Here is a 13,503-nt window from a genome sequence, read left to right on the forward strand (position 1 = left end):
AGCGTGTGTTATTAGCATCAGTTCTGCATGTATCTAGGAGTAATATCCTTCCATGGCCTTCATTAAGCTCAAACTTTGTTGAAACTTCATCCAGCTATTTTTATCGTTAGAAATTTTTCAGGGAGGAATAACCTGCACGTGCGCGTTCTTAAGAGAAGAGAGAGAGAGAGAGAGATGTGGTTCTTGTCAGTAGATTTAACAAATATAAATCAAAACTTGAATGAAAGTGAACTTGGGAAATATTCTACGATTCAAATGTATTACGAAGAGGAACACGGGAACGAGAGAAATGGTTTCATTAATGGGTTTTATGTGTTGTGAAAGTCTTTTGTTTTTTATTTATTTATTTATTTATTTATTTATTTATTTATTTATTTTTTACAAATGTAACAAACGCTTTTAGTTTCCCCGTAACGTCCAGAATATACGTTATATTTTTTGCCTTTTTTTCAGACGCAAGAGTTTCCACAGCGTCTAAGAAAAACGAAAAAACTAGAAATAAAAATGTAGGAAAAAGAAATAACGATTTTCTGTTACAGGAGAAGAGGCCGACCCTAGCGCAAGTGTGTGGATTCTAGCATTCCGTGTTTAGGTTTGGAATTGCCACATTGGCTTGGGTCTAAATCCCTGACGAGGTGCGAGATATTGCAGCCGTTTTACCCTACCATAGATGTGTCACGCTCTGGTGTTAGATTCCTTAAATACAACAAAGAGAGGAGAAATTCTTTTTCTATTTATATAAGACCTTCTCATGCGGACATCGAATTCATGTGGAAATACAGGCATTTCTTCTTTTTCTATTGTATATAAATATATATCAAGAGAACGAGAGCGAAGGGGAGCGATTGTGTATAAGCACAAAATTATGCCGTATCAATGAAAAATGAATATTTAAGTTAAATATGTTTTTATCCCGTTGGTTTAACGTTTTAACGGACAACGTAAGCCATAGTAGCTCAGCTGTCACAGAAAATCAATAAGGTATTGGAAATTCTCTTGATATAAATCTGTACCACAAATGCTCTCTCTCTCTCTCTCTCTCTCTCTCTCTCGTATCTGCAACAGCATAAAATTCTAAAAGGAATACGAGAGAGTTATCACCTGACCCATGAATTTCCTTTAACACATACAGTATCTTTCTGTATGTAATGGATGAACGTGTCAATGATTTTTGTGTGCATTTCTGCGGAACTCCCTCTCTTCGCAATAGGGAAAGGCTCAGGGAAGAGACGAAATAATTGCTATTCTCTTACTATTTCTGTTAACTGGAGATGCAGTGATGACCCCTCCTGTTCAAAAACTTTCTAAATTGCATTAGTTGCATCTTATTCATACGCAGAATTGTCATTAGTGGCTCGTCGGTTCTCTCACTCATTGCACCCTTTATACACACATATATAGAAACTGCAAGAGGAAATGTAAACTATTGGTCTCGTGTGACATTGCATTGTATTATATTAAAGCTCGAGCAAAAGATGGTTCATATATTTAAATAGTTACACTGTTGCCTCGGAATTAGTTTTGAATTGTTAGGTAACTGTTCGTGCACATCTGGTCTTCTGGTAAGTTTTGCTGTAATAGATTTTCAAATAATGTTATTTATAAACTTTTTGTATTTTTGCTTTATTCATTTTCGTCTTCTCGGTGCTTTTAATTGAGCTTAGCTTAGAATTTTGTGGACGAAATATGCTGGTAAAATCATGACGATTTCGAGATTTTAAATAGTTTCCCTTTTAGCACCTAAACTAATTTCCCCTTTAAGAGAAAATTTTTTTCTTTTTCATATTCCTCTTCTTCTTCTTCCTCTTCTTGGAGATTTTGATAACGAAGACTGATAGAGCTACATGTGTCGTGAATTGAATCTTTCGTACCGAATCCTGTAAAATGTGTCCGTGTTTTCTTATCGTTTTCTTCGACTCATTATCAAGTGATAATGGCTCATAAAAGTTATATGATCTTAAAATGAACTAGTCATAATTTGAGACTAAAAAATTAGGGGAATTATTGTATCAATGAGCAGTTCAAGTGTAAATAGGATGAATACATAGCATATGTCAATCTTTCTCTGTTATTTAGTCGAATTTAGTTATTTTGAGTTGTGAATAGATTCTTAAACATTTACAAAATAAAAGTTATTTAAAATGTTGCTGTGTTTTTTTTTTTTTGCATAGTAATAACCATCGTCCTCATTGTTTGGTCAGTCTAGTCTGTGAAAGACCGTATATTAAGGTATCCTTTTTAGTTTGTTCCTTAAGAATGTGCCCCTATGATGTCTTTTCTTTTAATTTTCCCAGAATTTTTATGTATCTTTTTCATGTTTTCCGTTTCATATTCTGTTAATGAAAGGGGCGACGAATATTCAACAGGTAATTCCTTATTTTCCAATTTTTGTATTGCAGATGAGCGTGGGGTTGCGGGTGGAGGTGGTGCTTCTAGACGATCGCCGCCTTCAATTGGGCGTGGGACCCCGCCTCCTCACCCACGAATTGCTGGCCATGGTAGCATCCCACTTCACCCTCAAAGAACACTACTACTTCTCACTCGCCATGATCGATTCCACGTGAGTTGCTAGCTCATTAAACTATTTTGTTGAAATTCCGATTACGTTTTGTTGCTCAGTGACAATCTCTTCAGCGCTTTGAGTGTGTTGGGGTTTTCTCATTTCTGTGTATTTCTAAGGTATGTTGGAAAAAAAGTTATTATATAGATGCAATTACACAGGGACACGTGTGATTTATAGGAGTGATTATAAAATCTTTTGAAACATGGGAGGTATTAGTTGATTTCATTTTTCTTTAGGATTTGAAGGATTGTAGCTGTCAGTATTTAAAACGTAGTAATGATGGTCATAGCCTCAGTTTTTTTCATAATGTGTTGTGCTGTGATGATAACTTAATTACATGAAATGTGTACGTGTTGCTGTAAAACTAAGTATGTTATCCAAATGTTGCGACTGGAAACAGTAGGAGAAATTTCTCAGCTAATGCGAACTAAAGCTTTCCTTCACTTTTTTAATCTTAATCAAGTGTAATAATATGATTATATCTTCATGATTTGCCTAGAAATAATAACTTTCCGTATCTATCGAGACTAATATTCAGGCTATAAAAACAACAAATAGTGACTGAAGAATGAATAGCGAAGTTCATCTTACTATATAGGAGAAAACGCACGTTTTCTATAGGGGAAAATAGCAAAAGTTTTCTATGAAGGAAGTGTATGGGTAACTCATATATTGTGACTAGCGTACTCTGATACTTTAGTTGCCTTAACTAAAAGTATTAAAAGTTAGTCAATGTAAAAGAGTCCTTGATAAAACCTGATAGTTTATTGAATGCCGCACAAATTTAATTTAAGATGATCCTGAATTTTTGGTGTAACATTAATAAACGATAATATTAATAAGGTTAAAGGTTCCAGTACGTGATTTTACATTTTTGGTTAAATGAAAGCCCGGTTCACAAGAACAGAAATGATATTTTAAAACGGCAGTAGTTTCTTTTTTAAGGTTATTTCAATTAAATGTATACTTATTTTAGATAATTTGTATTGAGTTTTCGTGCCATTATTATTTCTGTTAATTTAAGTAATCTTATTTTGCCATGCATTGTGTTAGCGTGTTTGATGACTGTCCTGCTAATTAATTTTTGTCATGCATTGAAGTGAATGCGGTAATGGTAATGGTCTTTTGATAAAAAGTGAATGTGGAGGCACAGATCGAAGACACACTGCACCTTAACCCCTTTGAATTAATTGCAAGCTGTGTAGACGGTCGTAAATAGAAACATGAAGGCAAACCTTTTACATTTCATGCAGTCATCGAAATAGCACTAATTATTGTTGCATATGATCTCACGTTTTACATATAAATGCCCCCCCCCTACATTACAAGTGAGGTGGTTCCTTTGGATATCTCTCTCTCTCTCTCTCTCTCTCTCTCTCTCTCTCTCTCTCTCTCTCTCTCTCTCTCTCTCTCTCTTGTGCTGCGATTCTTTTGCCACCCTGTAGATGACTTGGGACGCAAAAGTTAAATGACAGCTGTTTACGATTATGTTCCTTTACTCAGCAGAGTTTTAAGATTTGTTGTGTGTAAAGATAAGAGCCGTTGTAGAATGTTGTAGTAAAGAACTATTTTGGACTGGGTTAATAAATGCCAGATATTTTAGAGTTTCTCTATTTGGCACACATATTTCCTTGGATCTCTAAATTCAAGCTATCTCTCCTTGTCGTGAGTGTATCATTACCTAAGAGGGAAAAATTATTGACAAATTTCATATTGCATTGCTCCTTTAAACCCATTTGTCACATTTGCTTGTCAGCATTGAAATACGTGTGGCTGTATATGGTTCTCAGGTTATCCTAATCACTTCTCACTAATTTTGTTGTCTGTTATAGGTGAACGAAAAATTTTCCAAACTTATTCCAGCTTCGGGCATGTTGGATAAATCAACATTTCATATATATATATATATATATATATATATATATATATATATATATATATATATATATATATATACATATACAGACAGATAGATAGATAGATAGATAGGTATGGCTGGGTGGGCGTGTAAAATTTTAAAAATCCGATAAAAGTAAAATTGACAGAGGGAAAACATATATTACGGCTCATATATGATATATATGTATATATATTATATATTATATGTATAAATATTATATATATTATAATTATATATATATATATATATATATATATATATATATATATATATATATATATATATATATATATATATATATATATATATATATATATATATATATATATTAGTATATACGTCATCGGAATGTAGCATATTCAGTGATGAATTAGATTTTACTTGTTACCGTATCCTTTAGCTGCGCACTGTCATATATTTTTGTACGCCGGTCTGTGTCTTTACTTAATTTTGACACCTGGCATTAAAAATGCGTATATTCACAATTATTAACTCTTCAGTGAAATGCTTATATTTTTCTCTCTCTCTTCCATCCACAGAGGTCACTACCAATGGCTATCACACGACAGGCGGGTGATGGATCATGACCTGGTGCGGTCGAGTGCCAGTGGTGTTCCTGTCACCTTATATTTCCTCGTCAAGTAAGTTTCTTCAGTTTGTTTTTGCCATTTGTGCTGTTATAGGAATATTGATTTTTTGTATTATTATCCAAAATACATGTATCCTGTAATGTAGAGCACGGTGGCCCATAGAAATGAATCAAAGGTAAGCATAAGAATCTCTTCGTTTTGATAACAGACGTTGGTTACCCATGTCCATTCTAGTCATTTTACATTGTGTAAACGCACATATGTGTGTATGCGCGTTATATATATATATATATATATATATATATATATATATATATGTATGTATGTATATAATTTTTTTCACTCCCCACCTTTTTACCCTTGAGAGGGATTGCGTCAGAGTGGTAGCCCCTTCCGGTTCTTCACAAGTCTTTAGGGATGAGGTTGCTAGTCTCATTTTCTCTGATTCCTAGTGCCCCTGGTACCCATTTACAGCAGACTCAGTTGGTCGGCAGCAGACTGCGAGTCCATTGCTCTAACTTTGAGTTACATCCACACATATTCACACGTATTGGTGCGCGCACACGCATGTACATAATTAGGAAAGAGGAAAATGCAATAAAAATGACTGCCGGGTAAGTGAAGGCGCGCTTTTACCTAGGAGGGAGACAGGGTATGATGAGGTTTTACAAGGTTTTTCCATAATTATTTACTGGATCTCAGATTCATATGCAAGGAGTTTTTTATTTGGTTCATCCCTAAGAGAAATCGTTTCATAAGTCATGGGAAGTTCTTGACGGTAGCGTAAAAGAAAAAGAGTTACATTACTTACAATGTAAATTACTTTTGTTGAAATATAAGTTTGTGTTCCTTATATGGATTGTTTACCGCTGTCAGTAGCAGTTATGGACAGACTTTCTCTTCTGGAAAGTTTCATTGAAAAACCTCGGTAATAAATACAAATAGTAAATTTGATTGAGATTACACCAGATGATATGCATGTGAAGAAGGCTATATTGCCCGTTCAACGCCAGCATTACTTAATCAGTTTGACACTACTGTCAAGGGACAGATTTTGAACAAATTCTTGTTTAATAGACCTCAGTGCATGCCTTAGGTCCATCTACCTACCATGTTTACGGTAAACAAAATTTAGTTCCTTTTCTTTTTTTTCAGTTTCTTGCGGCACCAACCTATTAAGTATTCACAGCATTTTTGTTATATATACTTGATTTTAAAACTGCCAACTTTTCAGTTTACATTAATATAGTTATTTCTGTATTCGTCGGGCATTGCCTGTAATAGAAATTTTTGTAAATCACATAATTTAGTAATACAGCACAATGGCTAGGGTTTATTTATGTACTGTATACGAACTTGTGAAATCCAGTAAGTCTCGTTGTAAAAAAATAAATATTTGATTGAGCAAAGTAATGCATCGATCAGAAATCTTCTCTTTAGTTAGGTACTCAAAAGTAGTCCCGGTGCGTATTTTGTCACAGTAATACATTTATAAGGATATGAACATTCTCTCTCTCTCTCTCTCTCTCTCTCTCTCTCTCTCTCTCTCTCTCTCTCTCTCTCTCTCTCTCTCTCTCGGAAATAACTGCATCAGGGCTCGGTGTAGTAGTCATAAAGTTTATGGCTCTTTACAACTTTCTTCCGTTTGCCTTGAGAGAATTCTATATTTCTGGATGCTTAGTATTCAGAAGAATTCGTGGAAAAGTATATTAAGATACATATATATTAGCATTATGATGTGGCATTAGTATATTTTCTTGTTATAATAATAGGGAAGCCATTTGCCCATCAACTTTTATCTTCCCACAGTGTATTGTGTTGATGGAAGATATTCAGTGGGACATCTGATGCTCACCATAATAGGCTCATAATCCAGCATTTTAGTTCTCTCTTGGGAAGGGAAGTTGTAAAATGGCTGGCTGTTATATTTTTAAAGCACTAACGTCGGGGTAATAGAATATATTAGGGCGGACGAGAAAGATGGTGGTCATTAGCTTTGGAAGTTACTATGACTAGTTCTTTTGTAAATAAGGAAGATATACATATGTATGTATATATGCATATATATACACATACTTACGCACATACATATATATATATATATATATATATATATATATATATACACACACACACACACACACACACACACACACACACACACACACATTCATGCACACTCAAACTTCTACTAGCCAACCCTTTCCACTCTGTCTTCCTCATTCAACAAATACTCAAAATACTTAATCCCTCTACCCATGACTACATTCACTTCAGACAGTCCCTTCATTTGCAACTTTTATTCTGAGATCCATTTGTTCATTGACCTTTTTCTCTGTATTTACTTTCCTTTAGAGGAACTTCATTCTTCCTAAAGCTCTTGCTTATCTTTGTCCCCTCTATTTGCTTGCTCTCTTCTTGCCAATGTTCTTGATTGCCCTATACATCCTCGCATATACCTGCACTTGATTGCCTCCTTTGTCATTCAATGGCACCTAATATAATCTCTTTTCTATCCCTTCACAAAGTTGTCATTTCCTTATCCCCACATTTACTGATTTCATTTCCTCTAAACTTATTATACATTAGTGGAAGTATAAGTTTGAGAATGGTTGTAAGAGTGACTGTTCACGATAAATAAATGGCAATTGAGAGCTTGAAAATGGAAAGACACCATGCGTTGATGGGATTACAAGTGATATGTTGTGTTTCGGTGGGGATAGCTTGATTAAGCAGCTGAACAGGGTTTATAAGGTATGTTAGGATGTTGGAAAGGTCCCAAAATATGGGTGAGAGAAATAATATTTCCATTGTATAAAGGCAAAGATGATGAAGGACTTTGTAAGAACTCTAGGGGAGTAACATTTATTTATTATGCCAGGAAAGTGTATAGTTGAATTCTGAAAAAAATACAAATGACAGCTGGAGTTACAGGGGAAGAAGGGTGCGTTTAGTCAAGGGGGAGGGACTGTGGATCAAGCGTTTGTTATAAACCAGTTAATTGGAATATAAACGTGAAGAGTTGTACATAGCATACATGAACCTAGAAAAGCTCATGATTGAATCGAGAGAGAGGCATTGTAGACAATGATGAGGCTACATTGTGTATTTGTTAAGTTTTATAATGGAAGTAAAGTGAGTGTTAGAATATTGCTCGCGAGAGAGTGACTAGTTTGGTGTGAAAGTGGGTCTGAAACAAGGATGCATGGCATGGACTCATGGGAGAGGTTAGCAAAAGCAAATAAAACTTTGGTTCAAAACGAGGGGATGAGAAAATGAGCTGTGAATACAGTTGGGGATCTCCGTAGGAGGGTAGTGCTGTCAGTGCACCTCACACAGTTTACTGTAGGGTTACTTAAGGTTCTTTGCAGCGTCCCTTCAGGCCTTAGCTGCAACCCCTTTTATTTCATTTCTTGTACTTCCATTCATATTCTCTTTCTTCTATCTTACTTCCCCCCCCCTCTCCTAACAATTGATTCATAGTGCAACTGCTAGGTTTTCCTCCTGTTACACCTTTCAAACCTTTTAACTGTAAGTTTCCATTTCAGCACTGAATGACTCATAGTTCCCAGCGCTTGGTCTTTGGCTAAGATTCAATATTCTATTCTATATTTTACAGTATGGATGCTTTAGGTTTGCAGGTAATGTAGTTATGATAGGAAACAGTGAAGAGAAACTGCAGAAATTAGTGAAAGAGCATGAAAGTTTTTGTAAGAGGAGAATGTTGATAGTAGAAAATAGTGACGATAAGGGTTATACTCGTATGGATGGGGAAAAATGGAAGTAGCTGTTTGATGTAGGTATTGGGAAATATATATAAAAGATGATGGCAAGATGGGAGAAGAGGTGAGTTACATAATAGGAGAAGGAAGGAAGGTAGAAGGATTTGTGGAAGAGACAGGGGAGACACTTGTACAGTATAAGAAAACGAACATAAGACAGCGAAGGTTGTGCCCCAGAAGTCTCCCACACTTTGCTGACAGTCTGTCACCACCTGCAGTGCACCTGCATATGGACCACAATTTCCCACATCTCGCCCCTTAGCAACAAGTCGAGCCAGTAGGATAGCAATACTTCCATGACACGTCTGGTTTTCATATATTCAGAAGACATAAAGTCTAAAATTGAATGCATGTGCACTATTGGTCTGTTAGTTACTATGTAAATTTCCTGGCTGCTGATTGGTGAGCAATCAATATAAATACCACTGTTGTTCGTTAATAAATCAGAACCCTAAGATCTTTCGTCTTAATCATTCCACTAAAGTGGTGGCCCTGGAGTGACACCCAGCAAAGATTGCCGATGGAGACGCATCGCCCTCCCATTCCGTTGCTCCTTCTGACACCATCACCCAAGTCAAGCTTCTGACTTTCACCCCAACTAACGCCTACACTTGGTTCCGTTGGGCTGAAGTCACGCTTCAAATTAAGGGGGTACGATCCTGGTCGTCCAAGGCAGATTACATCCTCGCCACCCTGCCAGACCACCTCTTTCCTCAACTGACAGAGTGGCTGGATGCCAAGGGCACCGACGTTGTGCAATACAAAGACCTGAAGAAGGTCCTACTGGACAGATTCACGCCATCCCCAGCTGTTCGTGTACAACAGATCTTTGACGTGGCACAACAACCCTTGGGTGATCAACGCCCATCTGCCGCCCTTCTCGAGATGAGAGCCCTCGCCCATCTTCCTCCTGCAGCAGACGGTTCTCTCAGATCTATTGACATCCTCAAGGCACTCTGGCTGCAGCGCCTGCCAGTGTCAGTAAGGGCAGCACTGACCAACATCAAGGACACACCCGATGATGCCCTCACCACCCTAGCAGACAATCTGATGGATACCCATGCTGCTGCAAACCGCTGCCACGCCAACACCTTTGCCACCCTTCAAGGAACATCCAACCCTTCAGCAACAGACGACTTTCGTAATGCCACAGAGGCCTCCAAAGCTGTCAAACCCTTTCCAAACTTTCAGGGCAAACCCCCGCCACTCATTCTGCCTTTAGAAACACAAGGGTGCCGACCACACGCAGCAGCAATTGCTGCCGTTTCAACTTTGCCGATACCACAGATCATTTGGCCCTGCTGCCAAGAACTGCCTCCTAGGGTGCCCATGGCCAAAAAAACGTGTGAAACGGCTACCGCTACTCGCAGTAGCCATAGCAGGTGCACATCTCTCAACCATAATTCTAATATATCCAATCCTCCGTGCGCTATTAGCACCTCTGTCTTTTTTATCCTTGATTCCACCATAAGTATTCTTTTTTGGTCAACACAGGGGCTTGCCATTCCCTGCTGCCTGTATCCAGTCAACCAAACTAACGCCCACAGCCATCCGAAGTCCACTTCACAGCTGCCAACAGCTCTCCCATCCTTACCTTCGGTCAGAAGCATCTTACCCTTAACCTCGGCGGTTTATTGTCGCGGACTTCTCAATACTTCTCCTCGGGGCAGACTTCTTGGCACACCACCAACTGCTCATGGACGTTGCCAACAGGCACCTCATTGATGCCACTGATCTGTCCACAACACCCATTGCCGCAGCACCCGCAGAACTCACCCTCCACATCACCGACTCCAAAGATGATTTTGCATACCTGTTCGCCACATACCCAGACATTTTTAAACCTGAAGTACGATAATCTCATCAAATCCCAGCCAAGCACGGTATTTTGCACCATATTAAAACCTCGGGCCCTCTCGTACACTCCCGTTTCTGGCACCTACCACCTGAAAAACTCGCTGCTGCAAAGAAAACCTTCACAGAAATGGAGAAGAGGGGTTTATGTCATAAGGCATCTAGTCCTTGGGCATCTCCCCTCCACATAGTAACAAAAAAGGACGGCACCCTACGCCCGTGCGGGGACTACAGAAGCCTGAAGGTGATCACCGAGGCTGACCACTACCCCCTCCCTAACATCACAGACGTGACCACTTTCCTACATGGCGCAAAAATCTTCTCAAAGCTGGACGTTCTCAAAAGTTACTTCCAGGTCCCCATGAATCCAGAAGACATCCTGAAGACCGCCATCATAATGCCCTTCGGAACCTTCACCTTCAATTACACCTACTTTGGCCTTCGCAATGCAGGAGCTACTTTTCAGTTATTGATGGATGGCATCCTGGGGGACCTTCCCTTCTGCATCTGTTACAGTGAAGATATTTTAATTTTCTCTGCGTCAGAGGAGGAGCACCTCCAACACCTGCACATCGTCATCCAGCGTCCTTTTCGTCTGATACGACCAATGCTCCTTCGCTTCCAAGGGGGTAGAATTCTTGGGTCACCTCGTAACACCTGAGGGCGTCCAGCCCTTACCAGAGAAGGTGGCCGCTATCAGGAAGTTCCCCACCCCTACCACCGTCAAGGGTCTACAAGGATTCCTCGGAACTATTATCATTGCTTTTTGCCTGACATCGCCTCTACCCTGGCTTTACTCTACAAAATCCTCAAGGGCAAGCCCAAGGCCCTCGCCTGGGGACCCCCGCAGGAAGCCGCCTTCACCTCCGCCAAAAATTCCCTCATCAAGCCACTGCCCTCTCTTCCCCTGCGCCAGGTCATCCTTTACTGCTGTCCACGGACGCCAGTAATGTAGCCATAGGAGTTGTGTTGGAACAGATCATCTGTGGTTGTCCTTGACCCCCCCCCCTCGCCTTTTTTAGCAGGAAACTTAACAAGACAGACAAACTACTCTACGTTTGACCGCCAACTCCTGGCGGCATACCTCACTGTCAAACACTTCTAACATTTTTTGGAGGCCATGCCTTTCACCCTTCAAACTGACCATCTGCCACTAGTACATTCTATAAACTGACAGTCTGATTCCTGGTCACCCCGTCAACACTGCCACTTGTCAGCCATCGCTGAATTCAACTGCACCCTTCGTCATGTTCCTGGAAAACACAGCCCCGTCACTGACACCCTCTCCAGAATCTCCATCAATGCAGTACACCTTGACCTCGATTACAACCAGCTGGCAGCTAAGCAACAGCAGGACCCAGAGCTCAATCCTGCAAGACCTCATTAACATCTCTGCAATGGCACGACATCCCCCTCAATGACAACAGACCCACCTCCACTCTCTGTGACATCAGCCCCAGCCACCCATGCCCATGGATCCCACAGGCATTCAGATGTCACATCTTTGACATTGTCCAAGGTTTGGCACACCTTTCAGGATGGTCCACAGCCACCCTCCTGAAGAAGCGCTTTGTCTGGCACGGAGTATCGAAAGACGCAAAGTTGTGGGCCCGCAAATGTTCTTCCTGCCAACTCTCCAAATTCCATTATCACTCAAATTCAGGTGTGGGCTCCTTTCATAACCGCAACGCTGTTTCACCCATGTCCACATCAACATTTTAGGACCCCTCCCGCACTCTGAAGGACATCGGTACCTCCTCACAATGGTCGACCACTCGACAAGATGGCCCGAAGCATCCCCTGTGACAGAGGCATCAGCAGCAACGTGTGCCAGTGCTTTCCTCTCATTATGGGTGTCCAGATTCGGCGTACCTGATCACATCACCTCCAACAGAGGTACTACCTTCACGTCGCAGCTCTGGACGTCCCTAAACCGCCTCCTTGGCACCCAGTTGCATCACACAACTGCCTACCATCCCAAATCCAATGGCATGGTCAAGAGGTTCCACTGCACCTTGGAAGCAGCCCTGATGTCTCGCTACAACTCCTCAACCTGGCACTCTTAGCTTTCATGGGTCCTCCTCAGCCTTTGGACCACATCCAAAGAGGGCCTTGACCTGTCACCGACAGTGATCCCTCACCTGACATCATCAGACTCCGGACCATCGTCAGAAAATTCGTCCCTGGCCGCCCATCCTAGAAGCCAACCAACAACACCTTTATCCCCAAGGATCTGCATACTGCAACACATGTTCATCAGAACCGATGCTGTTCGACCGCCTTTAACCCAGCCCTACACAGGCCCTTACTGGGTCATTGACCGCAAGCAGAAAGCCTTCCTCATTGGCATTCACGGCACAACAGATTGGGTGGCCATCGGCCACCTGAAACCAGTGTATTTGCCCAATAACATTACTCCTCCAATCCAGTATTCAAGGGCGGGACGCCCTCTGCAATGCCCTGGTCAACTTTAAGGGGGGAGGTATTGTGCTCCGGAAGTTTCCCATGCTTTGCCGACACCTATTGCCACCTGCAGCGCACCTGCATGCAGACCTCAACTTCCCACGTCTCGCTCCTTAGCAACAAGTCGAGCCAGCAGGATAGCAACACTTCTGCGACACACCTGGTTTTCATATATTCAGGAGACAAAGACTAAAATCAAATGCATGTGCACTACTGGTCTGTCAGTTACTATGTGAATTTCCTGGCCGCTGATTGGTCAGCAATCCATATGAATACCACTGTCATTTGTTAATAAATCAGAACTCTAAGATCTCTCGTCTTAAACATCCCACTAAAAGGTGAATGGCACAA

General features: G+C 40.4%; 1 protein-coding gene across 12 annotated transcripts in view; it reads left to right on the forward strand.

Moving 5' to 3' along the window:
* Positions 1–13,503, forward strand: part of LOC136828668 (FERM domain-containing protein 4A-like) — a 730,015-nt gene that overhangs the window by 515,667 nt on the left and 200,845 nt on the right. For all 12 annotated transcript variants that reach the window (XM_067086743.1, XM_067086750.1, XM_067086741.1 and 9 more), the window contains 2 exons: positions 2,400–2,560; positions 5,003–5,104. In XM_067086743.1, coding sequence (XP_066942844.1) covers positions 2,400–2,560; positions 5,003–5,104 — 263 coding nt within the window. The remainder of the gene's footprint in view (positions 1–2,399; positions 2,561–5,002; positions 5,105–13,503) is intronic.

The sequence above is a fragment of the Macrobrachium rosenbergii genome, chromosome 43 (genome assembly GCF_040412425.1).
Source record: "Macrobrachium rosenbergii isolate ZJJX-2024 chromosome 43, ASM4041242v1, whole genome shotgun sequence".
In the NCBI taxonomy this organism is placed as follows: domain Eukaryota; kingdom Metazoa; phylum Arthropoda; class Malacostraca; order Decapoda; family Palaemonidae; genus Macrobrachium; species Macrobrachium rosenbergii.